The sequence below is a fragment of the Camelus dromedarius genome, chromosome 5 (assembly GCF_036321535.1).
Source record: "Camelus dromedarius isolate mCamDro1 chromosome 5, mCamDro1.pat, whole genome shotgun sequence".
In the NCBI taxonomy this organism is placed as follows: domain Eukaryota; kingdom Metazoa; phylum Chordata; class Mammalia; order Artiodactyla; family Camelidae; genus Camelus; species Camelus dromedarius.
Window position 1 is genome coordinate 64,448,871 of NC_087440.1, and position 16,948 is coordinate 64,465,818.

Sequence of the window (16,948 nt, forward strand, 5' to 3'; positions counted from 1 at the left end):
TCCTTCTTTATGCCTATACCCAATCTCATGGGTACTGTTAGAGAAAACTGTGCTTCTGGGTGGGTTGGTACCAGCACAAATGAATGGTTAACAACAAAGTTGTCTAATTAACATGCACACTCATTAATTTGCTCCATTAACGTGCTCAATCAGTGTTTGGAGATGAATGAAGCTTCACATGACCCAGTCAACATGCTGGGTTCAGGACAGAACTGATCTAGGACATATCATTTTCTTTATCTCTTCCAAGCTTTCATTTAAAAGTTAAATCCACAGATAGGAGATTTCATTAGTAGGGCTATCTATTCCTTTCTATTGCTTAAGGGAATTATTTTGCAAGTAGAGGCTTAGCAACAGTTCTTGAAGACAGTTCTCTGAAGTGATTGAGTTTTCTATGGTTATATAGCAATCCACCCACACACAGGGATTAAATAGCATTTGTTTTTATAATGTTCATGTTTTGTGGGTTCTGAAGGAATTCAGGCAAGGTTCAGGTAGGTGATTCTTGCCCTCGATGTGGAGTTGACAGGGATTACTCCGTGGCGTAATTCCGATGATGTCCTGGTTGGTATGGAGGGACCAAGAAGGCTTCCCCTCACAGGTCTTGAATCTCAAGAGGGATAGCCAGACGCTAAACTCAGCTGGACCACTATCCCTCTCCATATAGTTTCAGGGCCTCTCCATGGTCTTTTCAGCATGCTTGTTTAACTTCTTCCACAATGACAGGACTCAAGGAGTGACATTTAAGAGATAGAAAGTCTCTTAATGTCTGGGCCTGGAAACTGGCCCAGTGTCACTTCTGTGTAGTCAGTTGGCCAAAGAGGTCACATAGCAGTCACACAGAGCCCGCAGGGATTCAAAGGGAGGAGACGGAGCACATAGACCTACCTCTCCATAGTCAAGAGACCGAGAGAATGTATGCCATCTTTCAACTGCCACAACTGTGCTTTTGCTAGGAACCTAGGAGGGTATTTTACAGGTGAAATTATTCTTTGGGTATTTCTATGAAATTACTGAACTTGTTATCATTCAAAATATGTGCTCACATTGGGCATTGTTTTTAAAATGTTTAATGTCAATTAATTAATTTTTCGTTGAGATATAATAGACATACTACAAAATTCATCCTTTTAAAGTATACAGTTCAATGGCTTTTATTATATTCACAAGGCTGTACAATCATTACCACTATCTAATTTCATAACATTTTCATCACCTGCAAAAGAAACTTCATACCCTTTGCCACTCCCTCCCTATCTCCCCTCTCTCCCCAGCTACCGCCAATCACTAATCTATTTTCTCTCTCTATGGATCTGCCTTTAGAGATTTCATAAAAATGGAATCGTACAACATATGGCCTTTTGTGTCTGGCTTCTTCACTTAGCATAATGTTTTAAAGATTCATCCACATTATCATACATATTAGTGTTTTATTTCTTTTTATGTCTGAGTAATATTTTATTGTATGGATATATCATATTTTTTTATCCATTCATCAGCTGATGCACAATTTGGGTTGTTTCCACTTTTTGGCCATTATGATTGATGCTGCCATAAACATTTGTGTACAAGTCTCTGTGTAGATATATGTTTTCATTTATTTTGGAGATGTACCTAGGAATGAAATTGCTAGATCATATGTTAATACTATGTTTAACCTTTTGAGGAACTACCAGACTGTTTTCCAAAGACGCTATTGTACATTCCTATCAGCAGTGTAAGCTGCCAATTTCTCTGCATCCTTGCCAAAACTTGTTATCATCTTTTATTTTAGTCATCCAAGTAGGTATGAAATGGTATCTCTTTGAGGTTTTGATTTGCGTTTCTCTGATGACTAATGATGCTCAGTGTCTTCCCATGTGCTTATTGGCCGTTTTATTTTGGGGAACATTTCCTTGGAGAAATGTCTACTCTGACCCTTTGCCCATTTTTAATGGGGTTAATTATCTCTGTATTGTTGAATTAAGCCAGGATTTTGAACCCAGGAATTCTGCCCCACAGCCTGTGGGCTTAAATCTCATGCTCTCCTGCCTCTTGCTATGCATCATGTTTACAAAGTGGTACAAATTTTGTTTTATTACTATTTACTCTGGGTAAGAAGTAGGATGAAAAGACATTTAAAAGCTGGAAAACATAGTTTCTCTTAGAGGTGATAATTTTCTTGGCTTGGGACAATATGTTTATAACACCTTTAGAATGGGGACAGGTGCCCAAAGGAGACAGTTTAATAAAGGAATAACTAAACTGCCTCGCATGACAAGATAAAGGAATTTAGGGGTTTTGGTGACCAGTCAAAAAGGATCAAAAATAAAGCTCCCTAAAGAAGAGAGTTAATAAGTCATCATGTTGTAATAAAATCTTACAGTTTTGTTAATTATGCCTCAAGAAAACAAGGAAGAAGGAAATGATGGAAGGGGGTGATATTATATTTATATTGTTCTCTATATTCTTTGGTTTACCCCAAATTGAACATAGTTAAGCATTTTTAAGTAGTGTGGAAGGCACTTATTTTCTGTATCTGTTCTCATCCAGGTGTTCAGTGGCCATGACTCTCACTGATGGCTGGGGCACTCAAGTGGGCAGAGGCTCTGGACAGCTGTGCCCGTTCCTCCTTGAGGAACTCATCACAGAGCAGGTCTAAGGCCTGAGCTGTTGGGTCCTCTTTTATTCAAAAGAAAAAAAAATCCCTGAGATTTAATTGCAAAGACCCCTTAGCTTCTTTTCTACATCACATCTCATTTCAGTCTCCAGTGGCCAGGGTATTCATTTTCTAATTATCCTCTACAGGGATGACTCACAATTCACTTCTATTAGAACCAAATCTTTGCAGTACTCACAAAGCAGCAAAGAATTAAACTAAAATATTGTAAAATTTCATAACCAGAGCGAGATTTGCTGTAAATTCAACCATAGTCACCGCTACTTATTGCACTGCTGCTTCATGTAAACCTTGGTTCTAGGTGCTAGACACCTAAAAATGCAGGCTGAGGTCTGTCCCTGAGTTGCAGAGACAAGAATTTGCCTAATAAAGCTACAGTCCAAACTATTATGGCTGCCTTAAGGGAGAGGGAAACACAGTGTATGCGAGCAAGAGCAGGGGATAAAGATTAGGGCAGGTGAAAGCTTCAGGGAAAAGACGGTATTTAAGTTGGACCTTAAAGGCAATCAAGAATTTTTTCTGCTGAAGAAAATTTCCTTGATCAGAAGGTTAAAAAAAAAAGAGTAATATGGCAAAGTATTCCAACTTTTCATTCTGAAATGTTATGTTTCTTGATTCTCCATGACAAGAGGTGTGTTTCCCACATTATAACGTGAAAAAATGTGAACATTCATAAAAGTTGAAGAATTTTATAGGAAACAACCATGTCCATCACCTAGATTATACATTAGCATTTTACTATACTTGTTTTATCACAAAAATAAAACGGGTACAATAAAATGCCTTCTGTCTATCCATCATCCACCTTATTTTATTGATGCATTTCAAAGTAAATTGTAGATATGAATACATTTCCCCTTTAAAAACTTCAGATGTATATAATCAGCTAGAGTTCAATATTTGTCTACAGGTGTTTTCTTTTGATATAAGTTTTGCATATAGTGAAATGTACAAATCTTAAGTGTGTATATACTGAGTTTTGACAAATGCACTCACAGAACCCAAACCCTCTCAAGATGTAGAAGAATATTCTCATCACCCCAGAAAGTTAAGCAGACAGAATTAAGCTGGCAAAAGGCAAAAGGGTTAGGACATGGACTGCATCCCTAAGCCTTGAAAAGGTACTAATAACTGACTGGGGGCAGTAGGCAGGTTAGCTTAGTTAAACTCCGGCTGAATCAAAGGCGTGGAATACAAAGCAAAACATTACTGTGCTCTAATCCTTTGCAATAATACACACACTGAAGTTCTATCATCCTGGACGGCAGTGGTTCTTAAATGGGGTAGTTTTGGCCCCCAGTGGACGGTTGGCAATGTCTGGAGATGTTTTGGTTGTCACAGGGGGAAGACAGAGGCCAGGGGTGCTGCTAAGCATCCTCCAACGTACAGGACCACCCCTTACAAGAATTATCTAGCTCCCAATGTTAATAGTACCTGCTGTAGATAGGGCCACTGACTGATAGGGGGAAAAATCAATAGATGTCACATACTTGAGGAAAGATAAAGGTTTATTTCACCTTTTCAAGAAAAAGGAATAATCACTATTATTGGGTAAAACAAATATAAAAAATATGCTTCCATTTTGGTGAAGTCTGGGGTGGGGACATGGGAAGAGGCAGCAGGTTCCTCTTGTCTGGAAGTAGAAGTATCTATGTGGTGCTGCATAAGCCCTTTTAGGGAGGTTGGGGGCAGTTTGTGGTAGGAAGACCAGATCTTGTCTGCCTAGCTTCCAGAATCTGTGATTTTAAGACTCAGTGAAGGGAGGGAGCAAAGAGAGATTTATAGTTCTTCCCCCTACTCGAAGAGGCTCCTTTTAAGAGTAACCAGGGCAAGGATAACCAGGTGGCCAGTGCAGTATGACCCAATTTGAATTCGGACCAAAGGTCAAATCATGGAGCAGCTTTCCAGCTTCGTATCACATGATCTCTTCATAGCACACCCTCCAAGGATGGTATTACCTTCTGACCTGTGATTTACCAGCGTCAGGAAGAGAGCCCTTCTCAATGGTGTTGCAGGTGATAAATGCTTCCTCACAGATGAATTTCAGGTCTGTTCCCTCACTGGTTCCCCTAATGTTTTTATCTCTTTCTCTCTATCACATATAAGATTGAAGTCTCTAAAAAGCAGTTATCAGATTGGTCCGTGGTCCTTTTGGTGTCAACTGCAATGATGAAGCAGGTCAAGATGATTGTTTTGCTTATACTGCAACACGCATTTAAGAATGTCTCAATACCAGTTTGAGAAGTAGCTTTGTTTAGTAATACTGCAATGGTTAATTTAACAAAAACAATTTAATAAAAATAAAAGTTTTTTCAAAGTGATCTGGGTCATTTTGCTCAAAACTTTAATTTAATTTTAGTAAGCCATAGATTATAAGTTCATAAGATACAAAAGGGTACATTCAGTGAAACGCCTTCTATTCCTGTCCCCTTGTCCTGCGAGAAGCAACCACTGTTGTCCATTTCTTATTATCTTTTCTGAGATAGTCTATACGTATCAAACAAATATATGGGCATATATTCCTTCCATTTTTAAAACAAATGGTAGCATATTATAAACACTGCTCTGCTCCTTGCTTTTTCACCTAATATTTTCAAAGATTGTTCCAGATCCCTATGTTAAAAAAAAGTATTCTTTATTACAGCTGTATAGTGTCCACTGTATGGCTGCACTACTGATGGACATTTAGAAAGTTTCCAGACTTTAGCTATTACACATAGTACTGCAGTGACAACCTTAGAAAAACCAGGAAGTGGAATGTGTAGGTCAAAGGGGATGGGGTTTGTGTAATTCGATGTTATTACGCTTCTCTCTGGAGACTGTGACAGCCAGCTCTCCCACTAGCAGGACATCATTGCTTCTTCACACTCTCGCCAGTGGACTATGTTATAATCTTTTTGATCTTTGCCAATTTGATAAATGAAAGTGGTTCCCAGTATAATTTTAATTTCTCTCTCTTATTATGAGTGATGTTGAAGAACCACTTGTATTTTCTTTTCCGTAAACTGTTACTTCCATGGGGTTGTTTATTCTTTTTCTTAGTGACTTGTAAGAGTTCTTTATATACTAAATAAATTTAACTCTTGTCTGTAATACATGTGTTTCCCTATCTTATTCGAAAGGTTTTAATGCTCTAAAATCATTTAAAAATTTGTCCAATAGTTTTTCTTAAAACTTTAGTGGTTTCACTTTTTGTATTTATATCTTTGATCTATTTGAAATTTTGGATCCAGTTTACTTTTTTCCAACTGGATACCTAGGTATTATAATGCTTTATTAAAGAATCCAGCTCCCCTCTGTCCCCCCACTGATTTGAAATGGTGGTCTTTTAAAAATCGTATCTGAATTTCCATATGTATTTGGGTCTTTCTTGGCTTTCCATTCTGTTCTATTGATTTGTCTGATTATTCACCTGCCTGTACCACATTATTTAAATTATTATAGCTTTGTAATGTACTTTAACATTTGGTAGCTGTTAATCGATGACCTGATGGTGGTCTTTGGATTATATTTAACATATATTTTGAGCAAACTATTTGTGTGTTTCCATAATACTAGATACCTTATATTCTTTCTAATATCTTCTCTATGCTGCTCCAGAGCACTGCATGCTGTTCTTTAGGGCTCTCTGCCTCCCAGACAAACTGAAGCTAAATTGAGTATCATCTCCTCAAGTGCTCGGGATCTTGAAATTTGATTCAGTTGCAATGGGGAGCCTACAAGACTTTTGTACAAAGGTACTCAGATTTGAGGTTATTAAATGTACTTTCTCTCATGTGATATGGCATTGTATCTGTTTCACTGGCTGACCTCAGCCCTGATTACATGGGGTATGGAGGACTCTAAGAAAACATCACCAGATCTTGTTTTCACATGCAATCTATGAGGTGTTGCAGACCCAGTGTCACAGGGTATTGGGAAAAAGGATTCCATCTGTCAGCAAGACCATGTTGGCCCAGCAGACATCAACTTTTAGGAGGCAGGCACTGGGGAGCATCAGCAGCAAGATCTCAGGGGCTTCTGGACTTTGTAGTCTCTGCAGCTGACATTGCTGCAGTGAACTGGAGCCCTAGCAGAAGAAGCAAGAGAGATGGGAGAGGCAACCTGGGAGTCAAGGCAGATTTCCCCTGAGAATCACCTACTACTCCTTGTTCTTTTTGTCAGGTTCTTCTGATTTGCAATGGGCAGGAATGACACCAGAAGTGCTCAGTAAGTGCATTTTAAATGGATGGATGAGTCAACGAAGGAGGGAGTGTGCACCTACCTGCCACAGGAATCTTCTTTCATCACTCGAGTCTTCTTTGAGGCTCTCAGATCTGGGGCGTGACTCTCAGGGTCCTGTCCAGGAGAAGAATGCTCAGTGAGCAGAAGCTGTGGACCTACATATCCTCCTCCCATCCCCTCACACACCTCCAGAGGGCTCTGGGAGTTTCTGCTAGGTTTGTTTCTTGTGTTTTTCCTCATCTTTAATAGCATTCAACAAAAACATCACTGTCATTCATTACCTCTCCTTTTTCTACACCAAACCTTTGAGTAAAGCAAGTGGGAAACAAGGGAGACAGGAATCAGTACAGCTAATCATAACAGTCAACTCTTAATACAGTGCCTACTATGTGCTAGTGTCTGTCTCACATTTTTAACCTATTTAATTAAGTTAATACTTAAAAAGGTAGGTGTATTTTTTTTCATGCTCACTGTGTGAGGGAATTGAGTAACAGAGAGGTTTAGTGACTTGCTCAAGGCCACAGAGCTTGCAAATAGATCAGCTGGGATTTGAACCAGGAACCCACTCTAGAGCCCATGCACTGAAACACTCTACCTTCTCTTTGGCACGTACCTGGGTGTATTAACTTTCTTGAAACAGAACACAAAACACAGTCAAGTGCACAAATCAAATGAATTTTCACAAAGTGAGCACACCTGTGTTAACAGCTCCCACCTCAAAGAACAGAACACTACTAGCCCCTCAGGAGATCCCAACACACCTCACCCCAGTCTCTACCCCTTCCTAACCAAGGGAAACCACTCTCCTGACTTCTCTTACTATTCTTCTGGGGGTTTCTTCCTTGTCTTTCTATTTTAACCACACTTGTATTTCAAATATCATGGGGTCTGTTGCTAAAGTTAAAAATATTCTATTTTGCAGGAGTGGAGGTGGGAGCAGTTAAGAGAACACATTTCCTTGATGAGAGAAAATAAGTGAGGGTGGGAAAGTTAGGGGGCAGTTCTCCATTTTGCCTCTTTCTCTGGCAGTAAGTGTGAGGTTCTGCTCTTTCCTGTGTCCTCCACCCCCAGGACTACATCTCCCAGCAGGCTGTGCTCTGACAGCTCTCGGATTTAAATAGGATTCTGGGCTACGCTTAGAGCCAGGCTGTTGCTGAGCACCCAGGAGAGAGAGAAGCAGCGAGAAACAGCCAAGAGTTGGAGCCAGACCAAGAGAACCCTGAGCAAGAGTTGGAGTCGAAGTTGCTTTTGCTAAAGGAGCAGCAACTAAAGAAGTTAAAATGATGCTGCTTATCTTGGGACTGCTCACCTCCTTCCTTTCTTTCCTGTATTTGACAGCTCCAACCATCAGGTTTGTCTTAATTCAGTAACTCATTCAATAGTTTACAAAGCCTTGGATTGGGAGCCACGGAGCTTGTAAGTAGATGAGTTCTCAGCTGCTGAAAGAAGAGAAAGGGATGGAGGACAAGGGAGAGAAAGTCAGGGCAGAACAGGGAGGAAGGAGGTCGTTATGTATACCTTGGCGGAAAATGAGAAGGAAGCACCTGGGGCTGGGAGAGGAGGGGCTGGTTTGAAGTCTGATGCTAGTAGAAGGCTGAGCGGATGGCTTTATTAAGTAGCTTGACAGACAACTTAGGTGGGAGTTCTTGCTCTTTCACTCTATTCCCTTGGGTTCCTCTGAAGATCTCCCTTTCTTCTCTGTCCCTAGTCAAGGTGGCCCTGCTGCATTATCACAGGTGGTCATTGCCGAGGGACTCATTGTTAAGTACCAGGTATTTAGGGAAGGAAACAAACCCTCTTCCCTTTGAGACCACCCTCCACTAACTTTTTGGGATGGCTCGTTTGCTGTGGCATTTCTGGAGATGTCAAAGAAATGTGTGTTCTGAGTAGAGAATTTTTAAATTGCTGGTGATAAAGAAGGTTAAATGGACATATTAGGGACAGAGTGTTGTGTAGGTCCTGTCATAGATACCTGGGTACAAATTCCAGTTTTTCACCATTAGCAAGTGACTTGAACTTCTTTGAGCCTCAGCTTTCTCCTCTGTAACGTGGGGAAAATAACAGAATGGTTGAGAAAATTAAAATAAATTCCCTGTAGAAAGCACCTAGCCTAGTGCTTGGCAGTTTGATGATGCTCAGGTACTGCTGGTTTTGCCCACCACCCTCGTCCCATCCTGGTTTTGGCAACTTGTCAAGTCAACTCTGTAAAAGGATGCACTCTGCACAGGGGTCTGAACAAGGGAGGTTTTCTCTCTGTGCGCTGGTGGCTAGAATGAAATCTCTAGCAGGATGGCAGAAAGCTTCTGGCTCTCTGAAACTGGAGAGGCAGCCCAAGAGCCATAGCTGTGAGGGACCCCTGGATAGACGCTGTTCATCAGTGGCTCACCATTGATGCTCATTGAAGAGCTAGAGCTCAGGACCACTGATTCCAGTGATGCTCATCCCCTTCATGTTTTTAGTGCAGAGGAAGAAGCTGACCTCAGGGAACCTCTAGAGGTAACAGCGGTATCTTTGTTATCTAACAAGGAAGGTCTCCATTAGCCCTGGCTCAAGAGCACTTATTCTGTTTGCCCAGATGATCATTTATAGCTTCCGGGCACATGACTTTCCCACCTGAGCTGATAAGTAGGAGACTGCCTTGCCCACTGGGAAGACGTTGTCCCCTGAAGATTAGCTTCTTTAGGCTTCTTGACGGCATTGGAAAGAAATCCCTCTTTGAGGCTGGGTGGATTTTATGTATCTCAGTCCGGGACTGGAAAGGATGGCGCATAAATGTTTTGTTTCCCTTGCATATAGGAAGTTCTTTGCTGGCGGGGTTTGCAGAACAAACGTGCAGCTTCCTGGGAAGGTGGTGGTGATCACTGGCGCCAACACGGGCATCGGCAAGGAGACGGCCAGAGAGCTCGCTCGCAGAGGCAAGTCCTTCACTTCCATGTCCACAGGGCAGCACCTCCTGCCTTTCTCACTGGGAGCCTCTACCCCCATTTCCTCGTGTTTCCTCCTGGGCTTGGAGACTCTGGTCAGGAACTCAGAGAACCTGGGATTCAAGTCCAGCTGTGATACCACTTTAGTCTGTGGCCTTAAACAAAACTTCCTTCCGTCTTGCTCCTTCCCTATTATATAAAGTAAGGATAACAATGATGTCTGGATACAATATTGGTCAGTTCAGTTATTCTAAAAGGAGATACTAAGGCACATTAAATATCAGGGTGTAAAAAACCAGGGTTCCCAGGCTGGGGTTAAGCTGAGAGCAAAGAGAATCCTGAAGTGGCAATACAGCCACTCACTGCTTCAGGGATGGCTGGGGAATGCTCTGTCCACCAGCCCTGAGCCCACTTCCTAGACTCTCCTTCAGCCTAGGATCTGAACACGTTGCTCTCTGTTTTGGCCCCAGGAGCCCGAGTATACATTGCCTGCCGAGATGTTCTGAAGGGGGAGTCTGCTGCCAGTGAAATCCGAGCCGATACAAAGAACTCCCAGGTGCTGGTGCGGAAACTGGACCTATCTGATACCAAATCCATCCGAGCCTTTGCTGAGGGCTTTCTGGCAGGTAAGACCCTGGTGGGTAGCCAGGAAGGCAGGAAGCTGGGTGTGGGAGTGGCTGCTCCAGCCTGGCCCATCTCTGACCCAGGCATCAGTACCATCTTGGATCTCACAGAACAGGTTCTGCCACCTGAACCAGCAGGGCAGGGAACTGGTACAGGGATGGCGGGTGGACAGGCTGGGCAGGATCCTTATCATCTTTTTTGCTGCAGCAGTGGGAATGCTGGAGGCATCGGCTGTCTAGGCTTACTCCTTGGCATCAAGGTGTGGACCTGATGCCACATTCTTCTTACAGCCGAGAGTCCACCTTCTGTGGCCACAGGCACCAGAGGAGGTTGTGCTGCTGCCAAAGTTCTTCTGCCTCTTAGAAAATGACCATCTTCTACCAAGGACTATGAAATCCATGGGGGGCAGGGACCACGTCTACCTGGCTTTACCACTGTATGCCCAGTGCCCAGCCTGTCTGAGTCAGTACTGAGTCCACATTTTTTGAATGAATGAATGAATGAATGAATGGTGTCCAAGAAGATATCAGCAACCCAATGACAGTGGTTACTGAACATCACTGAGATAGGGCCAAAGGCAAGGAACAAATACTCAGGACAAAGACAAGCAACTAGCAGACTCCTTGCTGACCACAGGGTCTCCTTGGTTGTGCTCTTTAGAGGAAAAGCAGCTCCACATTCTGATCAACAATGCAGGAGTGATGATGTGTCCATATTCCAAGACAGCTGATGGCTTTGAAACCCACCTGGGAGTCAACCACCTGGGTAAGTTATCTTTGAGTGACTGAAAAGTGAGGCATACACACACCATCATGTTCTCTGTAGGGTGGTGACCCTGTACCACTGCTGAGAATCTCCACCAGTCCTCACGGAGACCAAGATTCCAATGGAGATATTAATGTTGGGTTCACGATCCATCTCCTAATCAAGAAAAAAAGAGAGGTCCTCCTACTCATACCATTAAGAACTCCCCAAACTTGGGAGATATCAGCCAGAAAGAAGAATGTCATCCTTGATTGGGACCGTGGTAGTGTAAGGCCTGCCAAGCAGGGCCGGTGTGGGGGGTGCAGGAGTCTGCGTTTGGCTGGAGGCGGTCACATCTGTAACTGAAGGCCAAGTAAGTCAAGGGTTGGTCCATGGAGGAGGCAGACCTTGAGGATTTGAGGTATGAGAGAGGCTGGGGTTCAGAGTTCAAGGTGATGGCTCTAGTGAGTAGGTCATGGAGTACGTTCTCCAATCTGAGGCAAATGTTATTTTCCCTGACTGTTCCATCCTTCCTTGTGTACATGCCTACAGTTGTGTGATCATGGCCAGAGGGGGATGTCGGAAGCCAGCAGTTGCTCCCAGCTGGGGTAAGGGCAGAGGTACACATAAGTACAGAGTAAGTCTATATTGCCTTACCTGCATTCTAGCTCTGGTCCTTGCCCTGAGGATTCCATTCACTCAAACCGACTGACCATTAGCACTACATTACTCATGGCATCAAAATGCTCACATCCAGAAGATGATGAGCTAATGCTGAAGTCCTGTCTTCAGCTCCCATCCCCTGAACACGAGCTGCCATTCCACTCTCCAGTCTCCCCTGCTGGCTCTCCTCACAGGCCACTTCCTTCTCACTCACTTGCTCCTGGAGCAGCTGAAGAAGTCCGCTCCTGCACGAGTGGTCAACTTGTCATCAGTGGTCCACCACGCTGGCAAGATTCGCTTCCACGACCTCCAGGGTGAGAAGTACTACAACCGGGGTTTTGCTTACTGCCACAGCAAGCTGGCCAATGTGCTCTTTACTCGTGAGCTGGCCAAGAGACTCCAAGGTAAGTCTGGAGAAAGGGCCAAGGGTGAGACAGCAAAAGCAGGGCCTGCAGTCCAGATCAAAGGTTCACAAAAACTTCTGAAGTCAGGATGTCAAACATGCACATTCCAGCAATGGCTCTGTGCACTAAGGAAAATGAGGTCATAAATGAAATAAAAACAGGGTTTTTGCCTTGCCCTTGGGAAGCTTAAAATGGAACAGGAATCTATAAACCTCATGTTTTGTCGCATCTTATATCTACATCTCATCTGATTTTTTACAACCGTCTCTTGCAACAAGCAGAGTAGATATTGTTTTTACTATTTTATGGGTCCCAACTGAGGTCCAAAGAAGTGGCCAGCCCAAGATTATACAACAAGTGAAAGAGTGAGGACTAGAATGTGGGTGCTTTGGTTTAATTCAAGGTGCTTCCCTCTGTATGCCATTTGCTGAGGTTTACACGGTGAGCTGAGCTACAGAGCTGCTGCTCACTGCCTGGAGTCAGGGAGCTGGGGCTGGATTTCAGACACGTAGGGCTGAGCTCTGGCTCTACCATGTAGTAGCCGTGTGTGTACACCAACGTGTCCCTTTACCCTCCCTTGACTTCATCCCCTCCGCTGTAAGATGAGGTGAGGCCACTCTTAATCCTAATGCTTCTGTGCTCCCCTGGAGTTTTCACTGAGCTGCTGGCTTTGACATCTGTGAATCTGGAGGACAATTTGTGAATAAGCCAGAGTTTGGAAAAATGGCATTTACTAGCAGAATACAGAAAGAGGTAGGTGCTATTATTATCCCCTTCCCTACAAAGGAAGAAATAGGCATAGATATATTAAGAAATTTGCCCAAGCAAGACACATTAATTCTTAGCTGAGCCAGGATTCAAATCCAGACAGCCTAACTCAGAAGTCCACGCTCTTTACTCTAAATCAGGGTTCAGACCTTGGTGCTGCAACCTGCTGGGTTGCAGACTTCGACAATTTACTTAACCTGTATGTGCTTAGAAATGTTTCCTCAGCTGTAAACGGGCTTCTTACTTTACCTACCTCATGAACCTCTTTGAGAGTCAAATAAGATAACACATAAAGCATGTAGCACAGCTCTTTCACATAATAAGTACTGAAAACAGTGGAGGCAGCAGGGTATCCTGGGGGCATGTTAACCCGCATCATTTCCATCAACACCCCTCAATCTACACCTCATAACATGTGCTTGTCCAGCAAATGCAGTTCAAAACAAGACCCTAGCCGCCTACCTTCTAACCAGATGGTTACCCTCAAACACCTCCAACAGAAATTCCAAAGAAACCATTTAAGCCACAGAGTAAAGGTGACATTGAAATAGAATAGAAGGACCTTCAACCACGCATTCCTTGTGGAGCACAGGAGGCTGAGAAGGGGATACCTCTTTCCGGAAGAGATCAGTGCATTACCAGTGAGATTCCACGTGGCTAGAAGTGGCACCTTCTGAACACCGGCGATCCATAACCCGAGTCCCTTCTTCCCCCTTGTGCATTTTGCTGCAGGAGGTGAGCGGTTTCCCCGGGCTCGGAGCGTGTCTCTGGTCTAACTGTGCCCTCTCCGCCCTAGGCACTGGGGTCACCACCTATGCGGTGCACCCGGGCGTCGTCCGCTCCGAGCTGGTCCGCCACTCCTTCCTGCTGTGTCTGCTCTGGCAGCTCTTCTCCCCGTTCCTTAAGTCGGCGCGGGAGGGGGCCCAGACCAGCCTGCACTGCGCCCTGGCTGAGGGCCTGGAGCCCCTGAGCGGCAAGTACTTCAGGTGCGTGCAGGCGGCGTGCTGCCCCCGCCACCCGCGTGCGCGTGCGTGGCGAGGGCAGGCATCCCGGGGCTCTGCTGCCCCCAGTGGCCGAGCTTGTGCCTGATGGTGGAATTCGGGGGCAGGTTGGGCCTGTAAACCAAATGTTGTTACTTTTCTAATGAAACTTACAGTTGAAACACGGCAAGAGTTGGTTTTATGGTTCTCTTTTAAGCCCGTAAGCTACATTTCCGAGTAAGCTTTGTAGCTTTCTGAGAGCTGTTAGAGAAGACTGTCCCCGTTGGTTGGCCCTGGAAAGAACATTAGCCGGCCTCTGGAGCCTTCTTCTGTTCCTTGAAGCTTTTGGCTGACGTCCTTCATGTATTCTTTAATACCACTTAGCACAAAGCTTTGGGGCAAAATCTCCTCTCCCCAAGTGTGAACTCTGTCTCTCAGGGCTGCCAAGATTGGAATACAAAAATAGACATTTCAGTGTTGCGATTTATCACAAACTTAATGGCCAGTTTGGGAAGAAAGGGAAGCCCTAGGATTAAATCTTCCCCTTCCACGACTTGATCCAGCCCAGTCTGCTCTTCTGTCCCACTTTGTTCAAGGCTGTTCATTGGTACACCCTTTATTAAGCAAAGCATTGGAAATAACCTCAGCGTCCAGCAATAGGGGAATGGATAAATGATAATAGCTAATGTTGCTTGAGCTCTTACAAAGTGTTTGGGGTGTGAAGGAGGATTTTAACCTCTAGATATTTATAATTGAAAGATCAGTTTTAAAGATCATATATTTATTTATTACTTGTACAGTTAAAATGTACTTTTTTAACAAGAGAAGGCTATCCTCCCCAAACTAGGTACAGTATGATGTCAGTTTTGTATAAAAGAAATAGAGAAAGACTTCATCTCTCTCTCTCTCTATACACACACACACACACACACACACACACACACACACACACAAAGCAAAAAAAAAAATGTGTAAGGAAAAGCAATTAAATAATAGGCTTTTCTTCTTTATCAGTACTGCATTTTCCAAATGCTGTACAGGACTTTTATAATTAGAAAAAATTTTCTACTTAAAGAAAAACACTGTCAGCCCTGTATTCTGCCCCCTTCTCCTCATCTGTCCAATCTCAAGCCCCCAGCTCCCCCTAAAAACAAAACAGGGGTGCTTAGTCAAGGGTTCATAGGGCATAAGTGGGTCTGTGGATGGAATTCAAGGGGGTCTGTGAACTTGAATGGGAAGATAACTTCTTTAATTTCACTAACTCCGTCTGAAATTTGGCATATTCTTCGATTATGAATGTAGGCAGTGAAACGCAGGGGTAGTAGTGATGCCTGTGACTTTGTCGTCAATAAAACTATAATTTCATGTCACATTGCAGTTGTTGCAGATACAGCAGAATGTCACTCCCGCTCGCCAGTACCCTGAAATTTGGTGATGATCAGATCCAGTGCTAGTTCTTGTTATAAAACATGTTAATAAAGAAAGCTGTGTCTTACTATACCACATGTTTGTTTTTTTTTAATATTTTAAAACTGGATTTCAATTTCTTCTCATCCAATGTATTTTATCCATTTAGAACTAGATTCTGAGGAAGAGGCCATAAACTTTTCCAGACTGTCCTTTTTGACTTCTGCATGCTCACCCTCTTTCCCTGCCCTCCAGTGACTGCAGGAGGACTTGTATGTCCCCCAAGGCCAGAAACAACAAAACGTCTGAGCGCTTGTGGACTGTCAGCTGTGAGCTTCTGGGAATCCAGTGGGAGTAGAGCTGGTGAAGGAGCCGCAGCTGCGTCAAGCACAGTCCACGCCACAGGGAAAGCAGCCCGAGGAGAGGGCCCGCCGCGAAGGACTGACCTCCTGGCTGGCTGCTGTTGCGAATCCTGCCCTGCTCTGATTCTCCTGACCCTTCTGGAAACCTTCACACACCCAGCCCTCTTGTGAGACTGACTCATGGCATGAGATGTTCACACCAACAAGGCCTTCTCCAATACTTGCAGAGTCAGCCACCCTTTCGGGACAGAGGACTGGGCAGATGCCAGGCTGGGTACAGGGATGGCAGAATAACCTGGGAAATTGGGTCCATTTCCTCATCAATACCAGAAACGCCAGCCAGCATGCTAGGCTGAGGTGACCGGAGCATTGATGTTCCAGGGACTGTAGACTCCAACTCTTGACTGATCTCTTTCCTCTTTGAAATATTAGTCTGGAATCTGGACCAACTCAGGAAAATCTTGGCTTCACCTTGGCCAACTTTGCTTCCTTCCTCTGAGCATCCTGGAGCCACTGCGTGAAGCTGGACCTTCCTGTTTTCTTTTTCCAGTACGTTTCTAAAAATTAAAAAAAAATTTTTCAGCATTTCTGGGATATAATTGACATATAACATTGTATGAGTTTAGACCTTCCCCTTTTCAATCATGCAGATGTTTTCTTCTTCTAAAGTGTTCCCTCATTTTAATTTTTAGAAAAAATAAAGACTGCACATTCATTTTATTGCCTTATGGATTTTTTCAGGGTGGCACAGGAGAAATGAAACAAAGTTTAGTGAGAAGTATCTCACCCTGCCCACCTACGCATAACCTTCTTATAACATCTGGATGCAAAAGAAGATGGTTCAGCTGGGTATTTTCTCAAGTTTCTCCCAGCTTTCACATTTTATTATCTAAGAAGTGATAGGAGTGATTTACGTTACACAGGTGCTGAGCTTCACTACAGATTAAAGCTAGAGGCAGTAGAGGACTTCGCTTAATTTGATACACAGATGCAGGAAAACTAAGCTCTGATAAACCCTCTACCTAAATCACAGCTCTTCTCTCTTTTGACCTCCCTGGTCTCCTCTGCTTCTTGCCTTAAGTGCTGAAGGTCACCAAGAAGAGGCACAGAAGAGTGCCAAATCCTTTAGCCAATTGACCCAAAAAGTCATCTCATTGCTTCCAGTTCAAAAGCTTCCACAGAGCATATG

The 16,948-nt window shown here is 43.7% G+C and overlaps 1 protein-coding gene across 2 annotated transcripts; it reads left to right on the top strand.

Moving 5' to 3' along the window:
• The first annotated feature begins 7,998 nt into the window (after positions 1–7,998).
• Positions 7,999–16,474, top strand: RDH12 (retinol dehydrogenase 12). 2 transcript variants are annotated; one of them, XM_010976606.3, is made up of 7 exons: positions 7,999–8,234; positions 9,680–9,798; positions 10,278–10,433; positions 11,092–11,196; positions 12,033–12,242; positions 13,807–13,996; positions 15,653–16,474. In XM_010976606.3, the coding sequence occupies exons 1-7, from the start codon at positions 8,164–8,166 to the stop codon at positions 15,753–15,755; spliced, it is 954 nt and encodes a 317-aa protein (XP_010974908.1). In that variant the 5' UTR covers positions 7,999–8,163; the 3' UTR covers positions 15,756–16,474. The 2 variants fall into 2 exon arrangements, with proteins under 2 accessions (XP_010974908.1, XP_031309770.1); XM_031453910.2 differs by lacking the exon at positions 15,653–16,474 and adding an exon at positions 15,369–15,465.
• The last annotated feature ends 474 nt before the right edge of the window (positions 16,475–16,948 follow it).

Excerpts from the sequence above, each read along its gene's own strand:
- RDH12 (XM_010976606.3), top strand. The coding sequence starts at position 8,164 with ATGATGCTGCTTATCTTGGGACTGCTCACCTCCTTCCTTTCTTTCCTG. Across the intron at positions 9,799-10,277 it reads CAGAGAGCTCGCTCGCAGAG|GAGCCCGAGTATACATTGCC; the intron begins GCAAGTCCTTCA and ends TTTTGGCCCCAG. Across the intron at positions 11,197-12,032 it reads CCTGGGAGTCAACCACCTGG|GCCACTTCCTTCTCACTCAC; the intron begins GTAAGTTATCTT and ends CTCTCCTCACAG.